Here is a 21,087-nt window from a genome sequence, read left to right on the forward strand (position 1 = left end):
CATAATGCGGCCGTGTGCGAGCCTTCATAGATTCACTCGTTATGTGATTTTTTTTCACACTTAAAGGAGCTTTGAAACAGTTTGGCTCTAGTTCCCATTGTGTACGATACAAAATTATTTTTCGCAGGAAGAACGAAGAATTTATTCTAGCAGACTCTGGAACAGATGCTTCTCTTTTGATTCTCCCTAGCACAAGATCTGAGTCATCATAAAGTTGTATTATGCTAAAAATTTCATCGTATTTTTATTTCACAGTGAGATATAGGTAGAGAGGTTTGTCTGAACGCAATTAATGACCTACACATTTGCGGATCATCTACTAAAAGTACTGGAATCCGTGCGATATTTATGATCCTATGAAGTGGATAGTTCTTTTCAACAAGACAGAGCAGGACCCCACTGCCCTATTTCTACTGTCCATGTCCGTAAGCGGTATGACGTCACCCAAATTTACAGGGGAAGTACGTTTTACAATAATGTAGTTTCGTTTAGTTGTTGAACACATAATAATCAGACTGATGCATCGTCTAATTTTCTACCTAATAGAGGTATGAACGCTTTTTCGGAAAACCTATGGAAACACTAACATGACTGGGATGACCCAGTCAAATTGATATGTCTATTTATAATAGTATTAAGCAGTCACATAAATCCGGTGGACATTGAAATCGAATAGCTTTTCAACTATATGCCACTAGCAGACGACAATTAGCTGATAAAATCTAGTGTTTTTGAAGCTTCTGAGCGAAAATCCGTTCAGTTTTAAAGGAGTTTAGAATCCTTTAATCACTAATATCAATGATCAGTGGCTTTTGATTCGCGAGGACCATAATAATTAATCGAAGATTGACGAAGAATATTAAACATAGAAACCCGTAGGCGAGGGTACAGTATGTGAATGATGCAAGCGTTTTCAACAACGGAGATTTGAGGTATTGAAGACCAGTGAGGATTGATGACTGAATGTCGGAATCAAAAAGAAGAACTCGTTGCTGCAATCAAGCAGACTTTTAACAAAAGTCAAAATAAGAGTCAAATAACTTTGTCAGCCAACACGGGCACTTTACGTACCACCTGTCACAGAATTATAACCCAAGTGCTGAACTTATGCAAGCTGGGTAAAAAAATAAAACCTCCGTAAATTGAGTTAGGCTAGCTGGGAAATAGTGTGATAGATTCGACGTGCAATTTGCTAAACTTTAACCAATAATAATCCTGTTCGAAGCATACGACCGCCTTAGGCGACATGTGGTTTAATGTTTGTCGCAATTTAGATAGGCGTCGCCTTGGAGGAAAATCGAGTTCAATGGCAGTGTCGAGTAAGTTCAGACGTAAGGTGATGGTAGTACTTGACATCAGTGGCATCTGTTACTAACTCGTCAAAAATTAAGTATATATATAAACTATCTCGAGTTCTTCAATGGAATGTTGTTACGGCAATCGAAAACACGTAGTCTGCCTTTTAATGATTGAAGAAAAGAATATCCAACGTTGATTTTGACCCGCTTATCCCCCTGATATAAGAGTGGTTTTATGCCCTAAAAAGGGCAACTGGTAAGCGATTCATTACAGGATTTGGTCGGCGCATATACAATGTAGAATTTCGTCATTCACCGGGCTGTTCGAAAAGACCTGGTCGTACAACGTGTACACAAGCCTTGAGAAACAACGAAGCCCGCTACACTTTTTACTGCTGTAGTTACAGGTTTCGTTTGCTGTCTATTTTTGTAATTTCGCAGGAGTAAAAATATCTCTTAAATTTAGGTCCGAAGTTGTCAACGATAGTCTCAACGGCAGGAAATCATCTGTTTTTTGGTTTTAGATTAATGTTCATCATTTTTCATCATTCACTATGAAATACACGAAGTTATACGCATAGCAGCGTTAAAATTTATTTACTTATCATTTTTTGTGTTATTGTTTTTTGTTATTAAATAATTACACATGTGAGCGGTATCTGGGTAATATGTGCGGCACTCGTTGTTCTACTCATTCACCCATTAACTTCAAATTTTCAAGTATTCTGAGTTACACTTGCGACTCGACAAGTCCCTCTGGTGGGTTTATATCTATTTGTGGCTTTCATTTTCTTATCAATTTGTCGTTTGTCTCTATACAAATGCGAAGAAAACGTTGATTAATCAAAATTTAAAATCCACCGAGCGATAAATTCATACATCTTTAAATAAATAGAAATTCTCGGCTATTTTGACGCTGATCATTTTACAGGGGAAGGCGATGAATACTTGATATTTCAGAGTAGTATAATTTTCTTTGTCACATAAAAGAATTATCTAGACTCTAGAAATATCTTCATGGACATAAAGAAATAGGTTTATTGAATTCGATGCTATAACGACCCGTAAAACTCTACAAATCAACTAATAACACTGCAAATTTCTTCCAAAAGTTCCATCCGTTCAAATTATAGACAGGTGTATCTTCTATCCAACAGTAGATATTCAAGCATCAACGATATATTATGCACGGTAGATCAAGGGTTATCTACGCAGTAACGGACACCCTAACAAACCTCACAGATCAACATGGTTCTATAATACATAAAGCCATATATAAATCTATCTTTTTCCATTGTTAACAATAACACGTCAGCGTTCGAAAGTGATTGTTCCCCTTCCCGCGCTTCCACGTCTTCTATTTCTGCATAATGACTTCTACCGGACACGCTACGTACCATTGTGATTATTAAAATAAACCGTTTAATAATTACAGTAGAGAAATTGACTATTTTATTTGCGGTTGATAAAATGAATTCATTGCCAGATTATGATACAGCGGTTCGTACACTAATCCCCATTCTCTCTCGTCCACCCCGTCATTTCTCTAACACTTCCGCACGCCTGTTCAATCAAATTCACTGAAGTTATCGACTGACCCGGTCGTCAGAATTCCCTCAGTACTTATGCACCTGTTTCTTGTAAAATTTTCATACACCTTTTTATACATCTACACACACACGCTCTCATACGCGCTGACGTACACATATATATGCATGTGTATATCCATAATCGCCGTCGGATGCCAATAATGCAAAACGAATCTCTCATCTAATTGTGCCGTCGGCAACCGCCCCGCGCGGGATAGTTCAACGACGTTGATGATCAAACATGATAGAAACAGTATAGGTATGCACGCCGTCTTTCGATTTTGCCCATTGGGCTCCCAGCATGACGTTGTACGATTTGTGTCTTATCAATTTACTCAAATAACAATCTAACTGAAACCTTACCAATTAACCGGCTTGTTCGTTCACGTTCGTCGACAGTGAATTCGTTCTGGTTGTTTTAAAAATAAATGTTATTGCTATTCATCTTCAGATTAATTTTTGTCTTCGCCTTCATGATGATCATCATCACCCTAATTATCATCTTCGTCATAGTCGTCGTTGTCGTCGCCATTTTCAGCGCCACTATTCCAGTCTAAACGGTTCGACTAGTAGTTCATCTAATATAATTTCTACCATTACTATCACGACAACCGAAAATACCAAAAGCTTCGCCGTCATTCATTTCACGTTATTAAATCGATTTCTGTGTTTTTTTTCGTGATTTTTCGTCGATGTTATTAGTGAACATTTAATAGGATTTCTTGCCCTGTCATAATTTTCCGCTCAACGAAGCGCCTTTTCCGCATATTGTACGATATTGCTATTGTGATCGGTACCACAAGATGGCGTTTATTGAAGGCCGATGTCGTCCGCTACCAATAGACACCTCGTTTTTATATTTTAATGACCGCCACATCTGTCCTGACCCCTTTCGTACCGCCCTGAAAAACAAATCTGTTTAGCCATGGCCTGCGCAGCAGAAAATCCAGCGGAGTGCACGGCGTTTGTAACCTTATTTCCTCTTTAGTCAAGGTTTTTGGTTTATTTTGTCGTTTTTACCTTCATCTTTGTTGGTCAAAATGCTTGCCTCGAGGCATATGCGATCCCCTCGGGTCAGTGAAAGCGAATTACGGTCACTGAGTGTCGTGCCAAACGTCGAAGTTTGTCACGATGAATCACCGTTAGCAGATCCAAATTAAAAATGGGTATCGGTGTCCAATAAAAGCATCCTTTTTATCGGTTGTATTGGTCACTGAAACTTCTTCAGTAGTTCGAGAGGATCTGGAAAGTGGTACCTAAAATTCATTCGATTGTTAAAAACTATTTAGTGCATCGTCAAAGCTTTAAAGAATACTGTAATTTTCAATTAAAGCTGTACTATTAATTAGATAAAGTTCAGAATCCATATTGCGTTGCAATGATAACAGATAAACGTGTAATACATTCTCACTATCGAGTAAGTGACATAGTTTGAGATTTACGCGTCCATGCGTGATTTTACCATACCTATATTTCGAATAGATCGCGAATGATGTAGTACATATGTTACCGAGGAACATCACCCCAAAGAACGCGGCGGTCGCTGCTGCGTGCCATGAATAAGTATCCGGATGCGTATGAATCAGGTCTACCAGCAGGTAAACCATGTAGAACTGCATGAACTGCATGAGAAGTAACATAGAATATAAATATTAACATATATAACACAATTATATGTATTTAACATGTTGTAAAAATGTTTCAACAATGCTAATATTCTTCAATTTGCAATATGACGATAAATACCTAAGTATTTGACGAGTCTATCCTTCACCTCTCTCACACTATATAAATATTTTTTACTGGCTGTTGCTGTTAGTTCAGTAGTATTTCATTGGAGTCTGAATTATGCTCATCACGGAAATACCGAATCGGCTTTGTTTAACTCTCTGTCATCAAAATTATTTTTTGGCCTAGTATCATATGAGAATGAATAGACGATAGCAGCACCTGAAACCCATCGCATAGGACATATTTCCTAGACCTGTTGATTTAACGGCCATGAAAAAGTACTGCTATTCTAGCACTGTCTTGCCGATAGTATTTATAACTCACGTATACAACGTAGAGGAATGGCATTAGTAGAGCAAAGTCCCGTAGCATCGGAGTTGCCAACGAAGCTCGAATCCCTTCAACCGATACTTCCATTGGATTGGCTCGATCCCCTAACGCCTATGGACACAGGCAAACGCGTATTGGTAGCATCGACAAGTGAACCTATTCAAGAAGCTTTCTTCACGCTGATTTAGCTATTATTTATGATATTGTTTTTGTCCTGTGGAGCAGACAACACTGTATTTGCACTGTGTACCTGAAGGCGATAGAGAGTGCCAGCCTGGTATCGATACTGCATTTGATGTGCTAATAGCATTGTACACGTGTAGACAAGGAACCACCATCGAAAATGCTCCTGGAAAGACCGTTTGTCCGCCCATAACACGATAATTCCCGAAAGTCCTGTCGCAATGAAGTGATATAGGCGCCACCAGCCGTTGATACTGTCGTCGATTGTAACGAAAAAGAAAAACGACACAGCCCATACATTTCTGCTTAATAACTTTTACTAATTTGAGATTCTTTTATTTTATAATATATAATAATTTATAGTAATATATTATAGCAGGATATGTGTATATATATGTATAGTATTATAATATAATAATTTGAGACGTTACAGCACGTAAGCCGTCAAATAACTAATTTTTTTTAATTTTTTGGCTTATTGAGCGCGACACTATAGCCATTCTTTTCGCAAAAAAGGATAAAGAATAATTATGTACTGCATACTTACTTGCTTCCGTTGACTTTGAGAATACTTTCGCGAATCGTTAATGTGCAGTAGAACCAAACGAGGGCAAATAACAGCACTGAATCCCACACTGATCCACCTCCCATGTACAAACACAGTAGCGACAGAAAAAGTAAAGCCCACGTTACAAATAATTTGAAGCTGAAATTGAATCAAGCAAAATGAATACGAAATGTGTCAAGTATATGTTATGTATACCGTAGCTGTTTGTTACTGACAGGTCTTCAGTGAAATGTTTTTTGTTTGTTGATGGCACCACTTAAATCGGCCACACAGATTAATCATTATTATTATTATTATTATTATTATTATTATTATAAGAGTACTAGAAAAAAGCTGTGCCCCACTTACGTTTCGTATTCTATCTTGTAATTAAGTTTCAACTTATTCGATTGCATATTGACGTTCATGCTACCGAGAACCAGGTAGAGGTAAAAGCCACAACTAGCAGGAAGATTTCGGCGAACGTTGCGAATGGCCACTTCGAGCTCCCGCATCGAAGTCTCTACTTCTAGCTGCTTGTGCATGACGGATGCTGGCAGATTTTTTAAACTGTAGTGATGATACGACAAAGGAATAGGCACAATCCTGCTATGTTAGAGGCGCATAGTCAAGAGTTCTGGACGAGTCACTCGTAAAAGCTAGCCTTTATAAAGGTGTTACCTTCGCAAATCAACTTAACAATTCCATCTGCTTAAAATCGACTACGGAAAAAAGGCATAACTCTAACTGCACGTAACGTAACTATTAAATAAACATCTAGATGGACTTTGTATTAGGATATGATAATTATAGGGGGTTAACCGTCGATAATAGTCGATGTTTGGATGCAAAGTTTGGCGCGTCGCCGGTTCAAGTTAGCCAATGTACATATATACAGAAAATGCCTATCAACGAAACAACAAGATTAGAGAATTAGAGTTTTTAAACCGGAATACTTCCACACCTTGAACCGGCTGTACTTATTCTTACACATGTTGACCCTTCCGTCATATGCTTCGACAATTACATCCCTCTGATACGTACGATTTAAGCTGTTTCTTTAAAGGTGCCAAATTATGGAGAAGGTGCTTAACCTGCTTCTCACAGAATTCTTCACTTATTTGTAGCGCCTTAGAGTGCGATGAATACGCCACGAAAGCCGGCTGGAAGAACAAAAAAAAAAAGAATCACATAGTTGTTGCTAGTTGAAGCAATCGTTCACAAATGTATGTTTGTTTCAGCGATACTGGCCAGAAATAAAAACCTGACATTTTTTCTTAAGACAGGAGCCTTGGGCTTTACGCGCTTAACTTGAATAACTTTAGTGCTAAACGAAAAAAAGCACTACTTAATTTTGAACGAGCCAGTCAGTAGGTAGATATTATAGTTTTGTATTGCTCAGCGACAAAAGGTGACAATAAAATAGGCCTTAAGACATTTTTCATAGACTTAGCTTAGGTTCACTATGGTTTTAACGAAGATCACTTTCGTTTTATATAGATAAATATATCATTTACAAATGTTCACATTCAGCGATGGATAAAAAATGTCGTTTACTAATAGCACCAGATCACCGTTAAGCGATAATACCCAGGAGAAGAACGTTGATTTTCAATGTTCCCCCGTTATTAGGGCTGTTTTGCATTGTGGAGCATTTCACCTTAAGATGCTTATTGGTATGTCCTTCTTCAATGCTGCACCAAATTGGTGGACTTAAGAGAAATGCCATGTGACTCATACGTTAACCCCCAGCCTTTACTTCACAATCTAACCTGCAACTAATATGCGAACTTAACACATAATATGCATCCTATATCTATAACATGGTGTAATCTAATTTCTGTATCAACCATAAAAAAATATTTTTCAATACTTTGCGTATTTCATCCTTTTATTCGCCACCAGGGGGCACTTCATAGGTGAAAGCATGAGCTCTGGGCAGAACCCTGCTCTTTATCTGACCCATGGAAACCGTTCGGAAGAATATCTTGTCAGCATCTTAATAGATCGGTTTCCAGCAAGTAGGATTGCATAACAAGAACGAAGTCAGCTGTTAATAAAGCAGGTCTGTGTCTCTGCTTCGCAATCAGTATCTTTTTCTCGTTTTTCAAAATCGCTTCTTTGCAAATGTTAAAGTATTAGAAATACACGCACTATCGACTAGCACTGCCAAACTTTGCTCCACAACGATTTTGAATGGGGTATTTCGTATCATGCGGATAACTTGGATTAGGTAACCATTACGTAACAGATTGCTTTTACGTACAACATATATGAAATGTTCTAGCATGATTTTCGTTTGCCAGTGTTACTTAAATCTAAAAAGAAATATCATAACGCTAGAAGCTTCTGTACAATCACCGGGACACAAACGTTTCAACTGGAACTATGTTGCAAACAGACCCAGCAGACATCACTCGAGCCTGTCACGAAAGAAATTTACAATTTCTCTTTCCAGGATGAATATTACATATGAAACAAAACAGCTGATTCCAATTCGAAGGGTTGTTTTGTACCTGTTGATTAAGTGGGCTTTTAATGGCTGATGAAAATTTCCGACTACTGATGAGAATTAAAATTGTCGTTGGGTGTTATTTTATGGAGGTAGCAATTTTGTGTCGATCGCTTTTGAATGTACGTTAATTTAACCATTTTTTCCTTCCACTAAATGACTCGACTGTTTGAACTTTTCGTTCTGTTTCCTTTGTGCAGACTATTGACATCAGCAATGACGTTCGCACGATCAACACGGTACTGTCCACATGTACAAGCGCTGAATCACTAAATGAGAATCACTAAAAAAAGAGCAGTCGTGATACGGCTGCTTCTAGGCTTAAAGACCGCACCGACAGTTATTACAAAGAAGACGTGCCAATATGTATGTCTCGTTTTCGATAAGTTATTTTTCAGTTCAGTGCGATATTAAGTTTAATATTATGAGATCATTTGAAGTTTCTCTTATATCGTGAAGTGTGTCAAATCACTGGATCGGCCATACGTTGTAGTTACAATAAACATATCGATAAATTACGATCAATAACACTTGGTCCAACTGGCTCAACTCTTTAAGGCTGGCATTGTGACTTCAATGCTCGCATTGAAGACGATGGGAAAACTTGGGATTGCCAGCCGCCAGTAATCTTTTTATCTTATTCGAAACAGGTTGCTCGCGTAGTTATTAAAACAAAAAAAGCCGCAATTCGGTTGTACGATAATTTTCCCTGTTGACAAATCGTAATAATGAGAATGACACCATGGATAAACACGAATTTAGAGCAGCAGAAGTTCAAAATACTACCAGGAGAAAGTAGACGGAACGCAGACCATTAACCTTTACGCAACGGATCATTGCCGCACCGCGGTACGTGTCCTGCTTAGGACGTACGCAAAACGTATACGGGCCAATATGTGCCAGAACAGAATTTAAGCAAACTGTATAAGTCAAATTGGGCATAACACGATGCCTTTTGTACAAATCAAGAACAAGAAAAGACTGCCTTCAGTCAGTCACAGAAGAACTTTCAAAATAAAAAATCTTAAAATTCCTTGAAACGTGGTACCTACAGAAAAAAAAATCAACCTAAGTAGTAGTGATGTGTTTCATGGATAAATCAAAACGGGAAGATAGCTTTGGCCCACCTTGAATTAGCCACCTTATATTTAGAAAATCTCATTTTCAAGCTTCGAAACAAACAAACTATATATATGTTTAAGTGACTATTGAAATGGATACAGAACTCATGCCATTTTTTACTGAAGACCTAAATCTCACAGTAGGACTTCACTAAATGAGTAGAGACCGCACCACCTTTATAATAATCTTAACTACTATTTGGTCCGTAGCAAAACACAGTATGTTCTAACATACTGTACTCAGAGTAACTACCGATGTTCGACGACGCAGTCACTGTAAACATATATGATTTAATGAACACTATTAAAACGCACTTGTCTATGAATCATAGCGATAACTTATATTCATAGTGCTTACAAGAAACAACAAACTCGAAGTTGGTTAATTAACTGTGGTCTGCTGAACAGAGCGCAGTGCGAAGCTCCCATACCTGCAACTTGTCCTCATACTCGGCGTGAGTTTTAGCTAGTTCAGCGACTATTTCCGCTAGGCGAGCTTCAGATGATGTGGCAGATTCACTCTCTGATCCTTTCTCAGATTTTTTTTCAACAGTGTTGTTTTCATGAGCTTCTTTCTGCGATGGTTCGGCCATATTCACTTCTGTGTAGCGGTCAACAGCATGCAACCAATGCAGCTAGCCTCGACTTTCTTTACGTACCGGACAAATCTCACAAAAGGGTCGTCGTTTCGGCAGGTAAAATTATAAGGGTTGTTAAAATTTTTTGCCGTCGACAGCAGAAACAGGCGCCCTTGGAATTTCCAGACTTGCGACCAAATAGGCATGAAAAGGAAACGATAAAAAGTGTTACACAGTTACCGAAAGCAAGAACCTACCTAAGCGACGTAAACTGATTTTTTAAATATAAATACAACAATATCCTGTCAATTGAAATTGGCCACACGTAATTTACCGCAAAGCTACTTATCGTATATCTCAATACCTCGAATGTATGTTACATTAACACTTGTTATCGCCTACACTTGTTGTAGTTAGTCTCCGTGATAGTGATATGCCGAATCCGAAGACGGTTGTTGTACTGTTATAGAGCTTGAGTTAGTTATTCACTAATTATTTTCATTGCTAGTTTAAGTAGTAACCCATGCGCAAAAACATTATGTATCGATAGTTGGCTCAGACCGTTCGATTTTGACTTTGAAATTTAAACGATCTAGAAAGGTCCTGGGCAGACCAAGAAGGTGCTATCAGCGCGTAGATCAATCGCTCAAAGTACTTCAAATCGTATCAGGTAGAAGTGATCTCTATTATACAGGAACAGTTTTTCGATATGTTCATATTTATCTAATAGCAGCAGCTACCATGATCCCAATAGGCAAAAGCAAACCTTTCGAGCGCTCTGCGAAATCTTTATCCAAAGATTTCGCAGAGCGCTCGATTTTTTATTTGCAATACACTCATAATTTCTATTGACTTTAAACTGCATGTTTTTAATTGGCCGACCATCCTATTTTTCTTGTCTGCTTTTCCCCCTTTTCTTCCTTGTCTACTTTTACCCATTTTCAGCTTTTGGTATAATCGCACTATTATCTAAGAGCCTCCTGTTCCGTAATACATGTATCCTCCGTCCAACAATTTCACTTTATATATAGTTTAATAGCACCGTGAAGACTAATATTTTTTCATGAGGCGCATCTTTCAATGACCACAGGCATGTCTTCCATCAATATTCTCCATATAAGTGAGGTACTCGCGAAGTTACGCGGATAATCCGATAGTGATTCGTCTGTAGCGCACATAAATTATACATCGAAAATAGGTATAGGTGCTTATTAGAATATCCACGCGTGACAAGCCTTCGGCTTTATCCTGAACCTATTATGTAGCCCATATATTATTATTTGGCGTAGGCTTTTCTGTCCGTATCTAACATGTTGACCATCTCCTTCAGCACACAGCTGCGATGCGATAAAGCCTGGAGAACAATAACGAATGCAAAATATCCTAATTATTCAAGGCGAAGTATCACAATGGCAGAAATTACGCTATAAAATTTCTAGCTATTAAAAAGCTACCATTAATTGATCGATCTCGTTTACATGCGAATACAACAATGACGCGTATCGTGGTCAAGCGAATGACAACCAGATCTGATTTCCGTATCCTGTTCTGCACCTGATGCCTTTTCCAATGCTACCTAGTGCGAAACCGATAATATATTCGATATATTTCGACCAAGCTGAATATATGTGTTTTTAGAGCGGTCTTTTTGAATTAATGTTGGACAGCAGTCGCGGAGTGCTTTCTGGAAAAATTGTGCTACTAGTACTAGAAACATTAGAGCTTCTGATAACAATGAAAGATAATTAGTTGTAAAATGATAACTCCCCCGGATAAAACAAATGTCCCCATAAAAATTAATACGTAATAAAACAGATTACAAAATTCTTTGTCGGCAATCTATTGGTTGCTGATCGCCCTATGGCTAAGAAGAACATCGACCGCTACAGCAGACAGACAACCACAAATCCTGTGAAATAACGCTCAGGCCTTTTCTATTCGGCGAGATCTGATCGAGTAACAACAGATGAGTATCCTGTAGATCGGTAATGTCAAGTGCGCCTTTCCAGTTCCAGTTTGACAGACGCCGTAACCGCTGTGTAATCACACTTCCTACCAGGTATTTTTTTAAAGTTGACCGGGAACACGTAGCTCAAGTCATCTGAAAGCAAACACCTTCTGATGACGTTGATTATCCCCGGAACGTCCTCGCTGTAAGCCGTTCTCTATTCCCCTTACCCGTAAATGCTCGCGAAGTCCTGTAGAAAGCCACGCAATCAACCGGGGTGCGAAGGTAGCTTTTAATGAGAGGGGGGGGGGGGGGTAAACCCACCTTCCAGAGGTTCACCCCGCTGCGATGTGTTGGAAGAAATAGCTTTCATATTCGGTGACGGCATCTATATGAGTCCGTAAAGGACTTCTATTATATAGCTAAGGTAATAAAATGACAAAAGTCTTTGGCTGTTTGTCGGCAACGGTATGTTAATGACAAAATTCCCATTTTATGCTCTGGGCCTGTCATGCAGCTGCCGTTTGAACGTCGGAAGAAGATTATCACGCATTAGTCTCTCACATTTAAGATTCGAATTATTATGGGCCCCACAACATCGTAACTTTATATCCCACTGCAAGCTTTTCTACTCATTATATCGAATGCGTCTTCGAAACATACGACGGGAACGAACTAAAGGTTCAACGGCATGCCAAGAATAAATAACATTATTCAAATAAGCGAAAAAACGCCACTGCGCTTGGTGATTCGAATTGTCGCTACATCTGATTACTCTTTCTATTGATAGGTATTCTTCTATTTATATATAGAGATATATATATATATATATATATATATATATATATATATATATATATATATAGATATGTATATAAACACACCTTCTCACGAAGAATGACGAACGCCTTACGCTTTGTTTGTGGTCGCCTAACTTTTTATGAGTGATGACTGTTGTGTTTGTGTTAGGCAAAGAACCAAAGGTTGAAACAGAATAAAGATTATCGACTACGATTATAGGTGGCGATGATGAATTGCAAACGGTGGTAGTTGTTTGCCGAACAAGTCTTTCTCGGCACATCTGACACTGCTGCCTACTCAGGAAATCTTGTAATTAAACCAACACAGCCTCAGGGTAAGCACCATTACGCTGGCTTTACGACTCCTTCGTGCTATTCTTATTTGTAGCGAAAACCGCTTCACAACAACATTTCGTTACTATATCGTTTTTCTCAGTTCGTCCAAGCTGTTGTTCGTAACACAAGCTCGCGGCTTGTAGGCGTGCGACCAAAATACCGAACAGATACCAATAACAATCATATTCGTAGATCCCCGAGCGATTAACTATCTTCACTCGTAACACTCCAATACAAGCAAATATAGTAGAAGTAATTACGCTCGCAACAAACAGTGGCCACAGTGTATGCCACGCCGCAATTCATTAACCAGCCAGCACCGTTCGGTAGGTCGGTCGCAATGGACGACGGGACAAAATCTACAGGTCCCGCCGCAGGCCGCCTGCTACGGAATTGAAGGTGGCGGCGGCGGCGGTGGCGGTGGTGGTGGCGGTGGCGGCGGCGACGGCGACGGCGGCAGCGGCGGCGGCAGCAACAGCAGGAAATTATTATTGGGATTTGGAGTAGTATTAAATTTATTGGCTGGCTGACCTTAAGCTGATTGCTGACGATTTTCTACTTTGCATGGTGCAACCGTCCGTTTTTTATCAGTGTGCCTTTTCCGGCTTGGCCTGCTGAGATTTGATCAGACTAATGTTATTGTTGTTGCTGCTGTTTTACTGTGGCAATATTCTGCTCGACAGCTGAGCTCATTCGGGCCTACCAGATCCACTAGCCCGTTCTCGGCGTCGAAGCCGCTCGCTGCGATTCACACTGTCGCTAGCTGCTGCTCAGTCTAGCTCGCATCGTCGTCTAGTTAATAACAACGGGCAACACGTACAGACAACAGAAGCCCCTCCTCCACCTCCCCCCCCTACGCACTCACTAGTCTTCCCCTCTCCTCTCCGGCTACCAGACGACGATGGGTTCAATGATGATGACGATGCTGATGATGAGGATGGTGATGCTAGTGATTATGATGTTGGGTTAGTTGTTGTCGCCGCTGCCATTGTCGCTGCTGGACGGTTAACGCTGTGGGAGGTTGTTGGAAAACTGGGTAAGTGGCGGTCGCTGACTGGCTGCCTGGTTGTCGCCAACCGATAGCCGGGCAAATAGTTGGTTCCGCTAACGGAGCGGAGCGATCTCATTATTTAAGTCGACTGCAGCGCCACCTACCTAGCTATAGTTGACGTACAGCAACGCATAGGTAGGCCGAATGACAACACAAATGGCAAACGGCGGGGACTGGACGAGTAAATGATAAAACGATACGCGTGCTGATGGTGGGGTAGAAAAATTGTAGAAAAGCAATGTTTGTTCTCACTAAGAAGCAATTAAGCGCCTTGGATCAACGCGAAACCAGACATGTTGCAATAACCAGAGACTCTCACCAGAAACGCCCACAAGATAGCTACTGATATAGTGCCATATTTATGTTTCAAATGTGGGGCGGAACCGATGTGAGCCTCTCAGTCGTTTCATCTCAGAAATACGTATATCTGTCATCACACTCGTATATGGCCCAATTTCGCTATTATTGGGAGAGGATTATATGATTTGAATGAAGTTTTATCCTGCTTCCTTATCCACAGAGCCACAATTCGCGTAACGTCCGCTTTCAGGTCCGGACTACCCCCTGTGCCAGTCGTGGTTCGTGTCTGACAGACAATGCACGGCCTGTTTATTGTAAGGCCTTTGAATCAAGCGCCTTTTTTCCCGCCAGCTTACCCTTTCCCTATTTGTGTTTTTGGCCAGCTGATCGGGTAAGGTGAACAGTGGTGGTAATCTCAAGAATCAAATCCGGTTTAATCAGTAGTTGCCTATCAGGGGATACCCTGTCTGTATACTTTTCCGGTGTGAATTTTTTATATTCGAGCTTCCTGAAAATTTCTTAACCAAATTGTGTATGTGTTCATTAACAATTGCTAATTGAGAAATTAAAGAATACTTCGAGGACAGACTCATTTGTTGACAATGGTTCAGATCCTTCAGAAAGTACGACTCGCGTCCGTTAGTGGTTCCAGGCTTACAAAACTTAGAGCTCACGAACCGCTCATATTAAACTGTCGAAATCGGTGTACTGAAGTACTCAATAATTCGCTATCTGGGCAAGTATTTAATAAAAAAAAATACATAAATCGTAATATTGGCATTTTACAGAATCTGATAGAAAAATTATACACAGGTTGCTTACTAACAAAAGCAAAACTCTGTACACTGCATATACTCTGTTAACAATCTATTCTTTTGCTTAGCATTTCCATTGCTGTTGACTTGTTATAGAAAGTTACACATTGACAAAACCATATGAGATATTCTATATATTGTGCTGGTAAGATCTTCAGTCATCGTGATGCAATACAAGTACAAACGCGTTGAATAGCAGCTATATACATTTTGTACCTGGAAGCAAGGCTTCGTCCTGAATATCTAGGGACTATTCTTACGGGTGAGAAAAATACGGCGTCAGGCTTTGAAAAACTCTGTTGCCTCACTAGCTACTCAATATGATATTAGCTCATTCTGTATATACTAGACATTTTGTCGAAAGACCGATTCCCCTTTTCTTGGCCTTTTGACCGACAGCCTCTGCAGATTTCTAAGTTTAATTATCTTATATAATATATCCTTCATGACGGTCATGATAATGCCAAGCACTTCAAACCCGAATGGTTTGTCTAATAAGGTCCACGTCTTCCAAGGACGACAACAGTACTGCACGTATCTGAAAAATACTTATTTTAGCAAAACCTTTCTATTTAGACCTATCTATTTAGCTAATTTTATTGAAATATGTTTTAAAATAAGTTTCTTTATAAGGTCATCTATATGAACCTGTGTAAACTGTAAAGTGTAGTTTAAGTTGAGCTAAAAAAAATCACTACTTCTTTGTGCCACTGGTAACAAACCGTACGCGCCTGTCGAGAGCGTCTCTGGGCGGTCGGGAGTAAGTCGCTTCTCTCTAATCGAAGAAAATTCGTTCTTTCCAAAAAAGAACGTCTCCCATCTGTTCTTCAACGATGCTAATCATAATAAATAACACGATCTATGCTCCACTGTGATAACATTTTCGCAGGCAAATAAAATGTTTATATGGCATAGATTGATCTGCAGTTTTTTTAAGGAATGAAGAAAACACTACTTACCGATGTAATTGTTACCTCTATTACTCCGCGAGAGATGAAGAATATAGAATTAGACTACAAAAGGCCATTGCCGCTATTCTTCTTTAGAGAATGCACGTACTAGGGGGTTGTGGCTAGTCCATGGAAAATGTAAATAACGCCGAGTGTTCTAGAACTACTGAAGTTTCGTAAAGCTTCTCAATTGTAGCTCAAGACTACCAAATAACTCATTACATTTCCGATAACATTATAAACAGGGGTCATAAAATGAGCAGCGCACGAAGGTCTCTGTGTTTCGTGCCTTGCATTAAGGAGAGCCCTCGTGTATGGAAAACAGGATAGATATAATACAGACGTCAGTCAGATCATACACAAATTTAGAACGCTAATTATAGATACCGTTCTGCATGGAATTGATTACATATTAAAAAATAAAGAATCGTTTGGCGATATATCATTAATCATTGGTGCTGTAGGCCGTAAACCTTTTTTTCTAATTTAGATGTTTGCTTTGCTTGTGGTAGCTGCAGGCCCGTTGCATTGGCCTACTCATCATTTGAGGATACAAAAGTTGAGTGTAGACTTCCGCCTCTAGTCATCAATCATGGACTTTTCGGATCAAAAGGAAATTGGAAGTCGCTTAGCAAGTGTTTCACTCAGAAAACCGGGACGAAGGTGTGTTTTAGAAAAAAGCAAAAATCGCATACGGTGCGATAATTTATGAGCTTTCTTTTTGTAAAGAAAATGCAGTGATTTTGTGTTTGTACGGACAACCTCAATGGAGCAAGAACAGGGCCTGTTTTTTTACAATCAGGAAATGGACACAATCAATTTGGACAAATCGCGCAGTAGTGATAGTGCCCTATCGTTGAACAAATTGTGTCTACACCGGGATTCGAGTTAAGACCGCCATATGTTCCTATGTTCAGCTGGAAAACACGTTACATATTGCCCTATCATAAACTAAGACTATCTAACGTGTGAATGTCTCATTTTCCATTTGGATTAGGTGTTTTGTGTTGATGCACGCAACCACGGTGATTCCCCCCACAGTCAAGAAATGTCCGTACGCGATATGGCAGCTGACCTCGTCCGCTTTACAAAAGACAATTCGCTGCCAAGGCTAGTACCTTTCCTTCCTATTTTTATTGATTCTACCCATTGCAAAAATAGCCTTATTCATGACAGATATACTAGATACGATATAGCCGGTAGATCGTACCGATAGAACCGGTGGGTAGATCGTACTTTTTTTCAATCCGCGTCCCCTAGTCGTCGAAATTAATTTCAAATTAATAATAAATTAAATAAAATTAAATCCGGCAAGCATACGAAACCGTAGCAGCTGTGCAACTGGTCGTTTATTCGAGTGTTGAATTTGTTCCGCATTAACGGTTTCAGATGTATATATCTGGGCCATTCTCTTGGCGGGCGGGCTGTAATGACACTTGCGTTAACCCAGGTAAAGCACTATATAAGTGATAATTTTTTATATTTTTGTATTGTACTATGGTCTATCTGAATGAAATTGATGATAGATTGTATTTCAAACGTGACTAAGTGCACCCATTGATATTATGTTAAAGCTGTCAAAAGATGATTACAAAATAGAGCAGGAATATTTATTACTGTTTATTTTCTTCATTCATTTTCTAGCCACAACTCGTCGATAAACTCATCGTAGTAGATATATCGCCGAACGTTCTTCCCAACACTATCAACGGAGAAGCAAAGGTAAAAAAATTGCAGTTTACACTTCGTATTCTTTATATATATTTAGATTTTTATTCTCCTATAATTGTGTCTATAACACACGATTGTGTTGCCTATTGCGGATTAGTTTCGAATTTTAGCACGCCAAATTGGTCGCATGGATAGGCCGGTTATTGGTATCTAAATTTAAGATACCATAACGGAAACATCTTACGTTTATTTAGCAAGGAAATGATCCTCGAAAAGTTAAATGGTCTCTACCTCTCCAATTATGCTTACAGATAGCTCTATTAGCGATGCAAGAGTCTCTAACATATTTAACTCCCGATATGAACATTGCTCAAGCGCGGAGGGCGGCTGACGCGTTCATGGAGCGTACGATTAAGGTCAGTTATGCGTATCAACGATTTTTAATTCTTATGCTACGATATCTATCAAGAACGAAAACAACATTTCGATTTTCGATAAATTATACATTGACTTATATTGGTACGTTCGCTTATAGGGCTACAATTTACGACAGTTCTTGCTCACAAATTTACGGCGTGGTCGTGACCATTTCGAGTACCAGATTAACATATCGGCAATCCAGGAAAACCTCGACAAGCTGCTTCGAATGCCTCCTTTAAAAGGTGTTTTTGAGGGAGATGTACTTTTTGTCCGCGGCGGTACGTTCTCAAACATGCACGTAACACGCAATTTTGTTGATTTCGCACGCAAAACGTGGGGGGCCACAGTTTCATCTGTTACCCTCGATTGCTAATATCTATAATTTACTCAAATCTATAAAACAACGAACAAAAGTAGCGTGAATATTTGTGCATTATTTAATAGATTACTCCCTCTTACAGGTCAATCGGGTTATATCAAGCGGAACGACTTTCCGCTGATCAAACAAATTTTTCCGAAAGCACAGATCGAAACAATTGACAATGCTGCCCACTGGGTGCACGCAGACAAACCTACAGAATTTCTCGATCTCGTGTCTGATTTTATTTTGAAGAAATAGAAAACAAATTAGCTATATTTGATGAAGATCGTGGAACGCCTGCAGTTGATCGAATGTGGAGTCACTGACTGAAATATCAAAGACGCACGACACAGGAAGAACTTCGGAGCTTTTGAGCGCTATGGAATCCGTTGACTATAAGCTAGAGATCGTTGCCTACTTGTTAAAGCAACGAAGACTTTCATATACACACAAACCTTTAAATGAAGGTGATTACATCAGCTGGCAACGGCAAAAACTAATCAATTTATTTAATGATCTCACCGAGATCATTACGACAACGGTTGTATTGCCTATAAGCTCACGGGGGGGTGCCATTGTCATCGCAAGTGAAAAGGTACAGGTCGTAGAGACGGACGACAGCCATAGCACCACCGGAAATAAATAGCGTTGGGCATATTGTTAACCATCCTTCTCTTCTGTTGCACACCACAAACGGTATAGATAAATAGGCAAATGGGTTTTACAAGAAATAAGTTAATTGTTAATGGACTGTTTGTTGTTGTTGATTTCATAGTGGTGCTAGATATGGGACAGCTGTAAAGATTAAAGCGCACCACAGATAGCCTAATAAAGCCCCCGTACTTTGAGTTCCAAACGGGAACCTAGGCAATATAGCTCGCGTAGGATTTATCGAGTGCTGCCATCTAAGCTGTCTGATTTAAGAAGCCACACATATTTTGAGTGGACGACGGGCTGAATTTGATTAATGGAAGATTAATAGTAATATTGTTATTATTGTAATAAAGTATAATAAATAAGTTATATTTAGTAACTGACAACGGTAGTCATTCGTAATAGTTTCACGTCTAATTTATCTTCTACTGAAATTGATGTGGTTATTCAAATGCGCCTTCTGTCATCGCAAATAACGCATAAAGTTAAAATTAGACAAAAATTTTTGGTGTTAATTTCAAAAATATGCACTCTCCAGATAATAGAGACATTCTCGTACAAACTATGTAGCGATGTACCGGTTGATACATTACCATAATTTTACTTCTTCGCGGTATTTTTCTTTTGTTTACTTTTTCCAATCGCTAATACACTGTCTAGCTATTGAACTATCTAATCTCTTACCTTATGTACATTAGTCTGCAATATATCTTATTTTGTATACCTTCAAAGTACATCTCACCTAGGTTATGAGTTTTAGTTAGTGGAGTTCATGCTAAATCCAAAAACAGTGGTATAATTTGCCACATGGTTTTCAAAATTGCATCTCTCCATATCCACACATTTTGAATTTGCTTTAAAAAAAACGCCAGAAAGGGTACACTATGATTAAACAGATGTGCACATCATGCACAACGCGAGGCCCTGGCCAACGATCGCGCGCAGTGCATCAATACATTGACTATACCTTTTGTTTTGTGATAAACTTAAGTTCGCTAGTTTAGTTACACAATTTTAGAATCCGGTACTTCTACTTGTCGTTTATTAAATGCTTACTTCAACAACTCTACTGCAGCTTTTTGGGACCGCATATGGCAATTGAAGCTGAGAGAAGATGAAGTACACACCTATGGGTAAAATTGCTCTGAACAATCTGTGGTGCGAGAATCGAAATCATTCCTGAAAAAATATTTAAAGAAAAATCATTTCAAGTTTGAATGAACAGATAAAAACTAGGTATCATTCTTCTCACCGTTCGTTATTATTAGTGGCTGAATTTCTCGAACGCTGTTTCGTGTCCCAGTGTTTTGACGCCGTCCCTCAACCTAGCATCTTCTTCCAATTATTTGTTATGTTTTGAACTTCGCAGAGAAGAAACGTTCTGGCGTACCCCTAGCTAAGCTTCAAATTGAGTAAAATGTTAAGGGAGAAAACATGCGAAATACAATCGCTGATAGTCCTGTGGTATCGCCCCTGAAGTCTCTTATATCTCTTCTAAACATTGTAACATAAGTCATAATTGAAAAAAAGCAGCTGTTAACAAGGACAAAATATTTTCGGATAAATATGTTTTTATTCTGTTATTCGGAGTCAATTAGGTAATGTTTTCTCTGTCTATTAGGGGACGTATTTTATTTATACATATGGTCTGTATCACCCAAGTCAAATTGCGCTGTACATTTAGTTTGAAAAAGAATTATACTGCTGTCAGTATTGCTTGCTTTCACTGAGTTCAAGGTGACGTTAGCTACTATTGTTAATATTTTTTTCTCCTATATACGATCTTGTTCAGAGTCCTTTGTTTGTTGAATTTTTGTAGTGTACCTTCAGGATGTATCACTACACTTCATCTCATATGACCCAGGACAAAGAAGTTTCTAGGTGGCGCTCAA

General features: G+C 39.1%; 2 protein-coding genes across 8 annotated transcripts; one reads left to right on the forward strand and one right to left on the reverse strand.

Moving 5' to 3' along the window:
* Positions 1 to 1,867: 1,867 nt before the first annotated feature.
* Positions 1,868 to 13,767, reverse strand: LOC111252785 (transmembrane protein 120A-like). 3 transcript variants are annotated; one of them, XR_002674350.2, is made up of 10 exons: positions 12,722 to 13,767; positions 9,743 to 10,076; positions 6,723 to 6,841; positions 6,048 to 6,248; positions 5,679 to 5,837; positions 5,199 to 5,385; positions 4,943 to 5,059; positions 4,355 to 4,509; positions 3,908 to 4,143; positions 1,868 to 3,789 (listed from the first exon to the last, which is right to left on the reverse strand). XR_002674350.2 is itself a non-coding variant. In XM_022811220.2 (9 exons), exons 2-9 carry the CDS (start codon positions 9,902 to 9,904, stop codon positions 4,098 to 4,100), a joined length of 1,146 nt encoding a protein of 381 aa, XP_022666955.1. In that variant the 5' UTR covers positions 9,905 to 10,076; positions 12,722 to 13,767; the 3' UTR covers positions 1,868 to 4,097. The 3 variants fall into 3 exon arrangements, 2 of the variants coding, with proteins under 2 accessions (XP_022666955.1, XP_086849546.1); XM_022811220.2 differs by having other exon boundaries at positions 1,868 to 4,143; XM_086993420.1 differs by lacking the exons at positions 9,743 to 10,076; positions 12,722 to 13,767 and adding an exon at positions 7,945 to 8,071 and having other exon boundaries at positions 1,868 to 4,143.
* Positions 11,863 to 19,581, forward strand: LOC111252787 (sn-1-specific diacylglycerol lipase ABHD11-like). 5 transcript variants are annotated; one of them, XM_086993424.1, is made up of 8 exons: positions 11,863 to 11,948; positions 16,602 to 16,752; positions 17,087 to 17,199; positions 17,479 to 17,539; positions 17,734 to 17,811; positions 18,072 to 18,176; positions 18,296 to 18,458; positions 18,642 to 19,581. In XM_086993424.1, the coding sequence occupies exons 1-8, from the start codon at positions 11,878 to 11,880 to the stop codon at positions 18,797 to 18,799; spliced, it is 900 nt and encodes a 299-aa protein (XP_086849550.1). In that variant the 5' UTR covers positions 11,863 to 11,877; the 3' UTR covers positions 18,800 to 19,581. The 5 variants fall into 5 exon arrangements, with proteins under 5 accessions (XP_086849550.1, XP_086849549.1, XP_022666956.1 ...); XM_086993423.1 differs by lacking the exon at positions 11,863 to 11,948 and adding an exon at positions 14,234 to 14,715 and having other exon boundaries at positions 16,608 to 16,752; XM_022811221.2 differs by lacking the exon at positions 11,863 to 11,948 and adding an exon at positions 14,722 to 15,060.
* The last annotated feature ends 1,506 nt before the right edge of the window (positions 19,582 to 21,087 follow it).

Source organism: Varroa destructor, unplaced genomic scaffold (assembly GCF_002443255.2).
Source record: "Varroa destructor unplaced genomic scaffold, Vdes_3.0 BEIS01000006.1, whole genome shotgun sequence".
Taxonomy (NCBI): domain Eukaryota; kingdom Metazoa; phylum Arthropoda; class Arachnida; order Mesostigmata; family Varroidae; genus Varroa; species Varroa destructor.

Bases quoted from the DNA above. Each gene is read 5' to 3' on its own strand.
- LOC111252785 (XM_022811220.2), bottom strand. From the start codon at position 9,904: ATGGCCGAACCATCGCAGAAAGAAGCTCATGAAAACAACACTGTTGAA. The intron at 6,842-9,742 runs GTATGGGAGCTT...TTGTTCTTCCAG, and splicing joins AGTATGAGGACAAGTTGCAG to CCGGCTTTCGTGGCGTATTC. The intron at 5,386-5,678 runs GTAAGTATGCAG...AATCGACGACAG, and splicing joins CTCAAAGTCAACGGAAGCAA to TATCAACGGCTGGTGGCGCC.
- LOC111252787 (XM_022811221.2), top strand. From the start codon at position 14,927: ATGGTTCAGATCCTTCAGAAAGTACGACTCGCGTCCGTTAGTGGTTCC. The intron at 15,061-16,601 runs GCAAGTATTTAA...TGCTTGTGGTAG, and splicing joins CTCAATAATTCGCTATCTGG to CTGCAGGCCCGTTGCATTGG. The intron at 18,177-18,295 runs GTCAGTTATGCG...GTTCGCTTATAG, and splicing joins TCATGGAGCGTACGATTAAG to GGCTACAATTTACGACAGTT.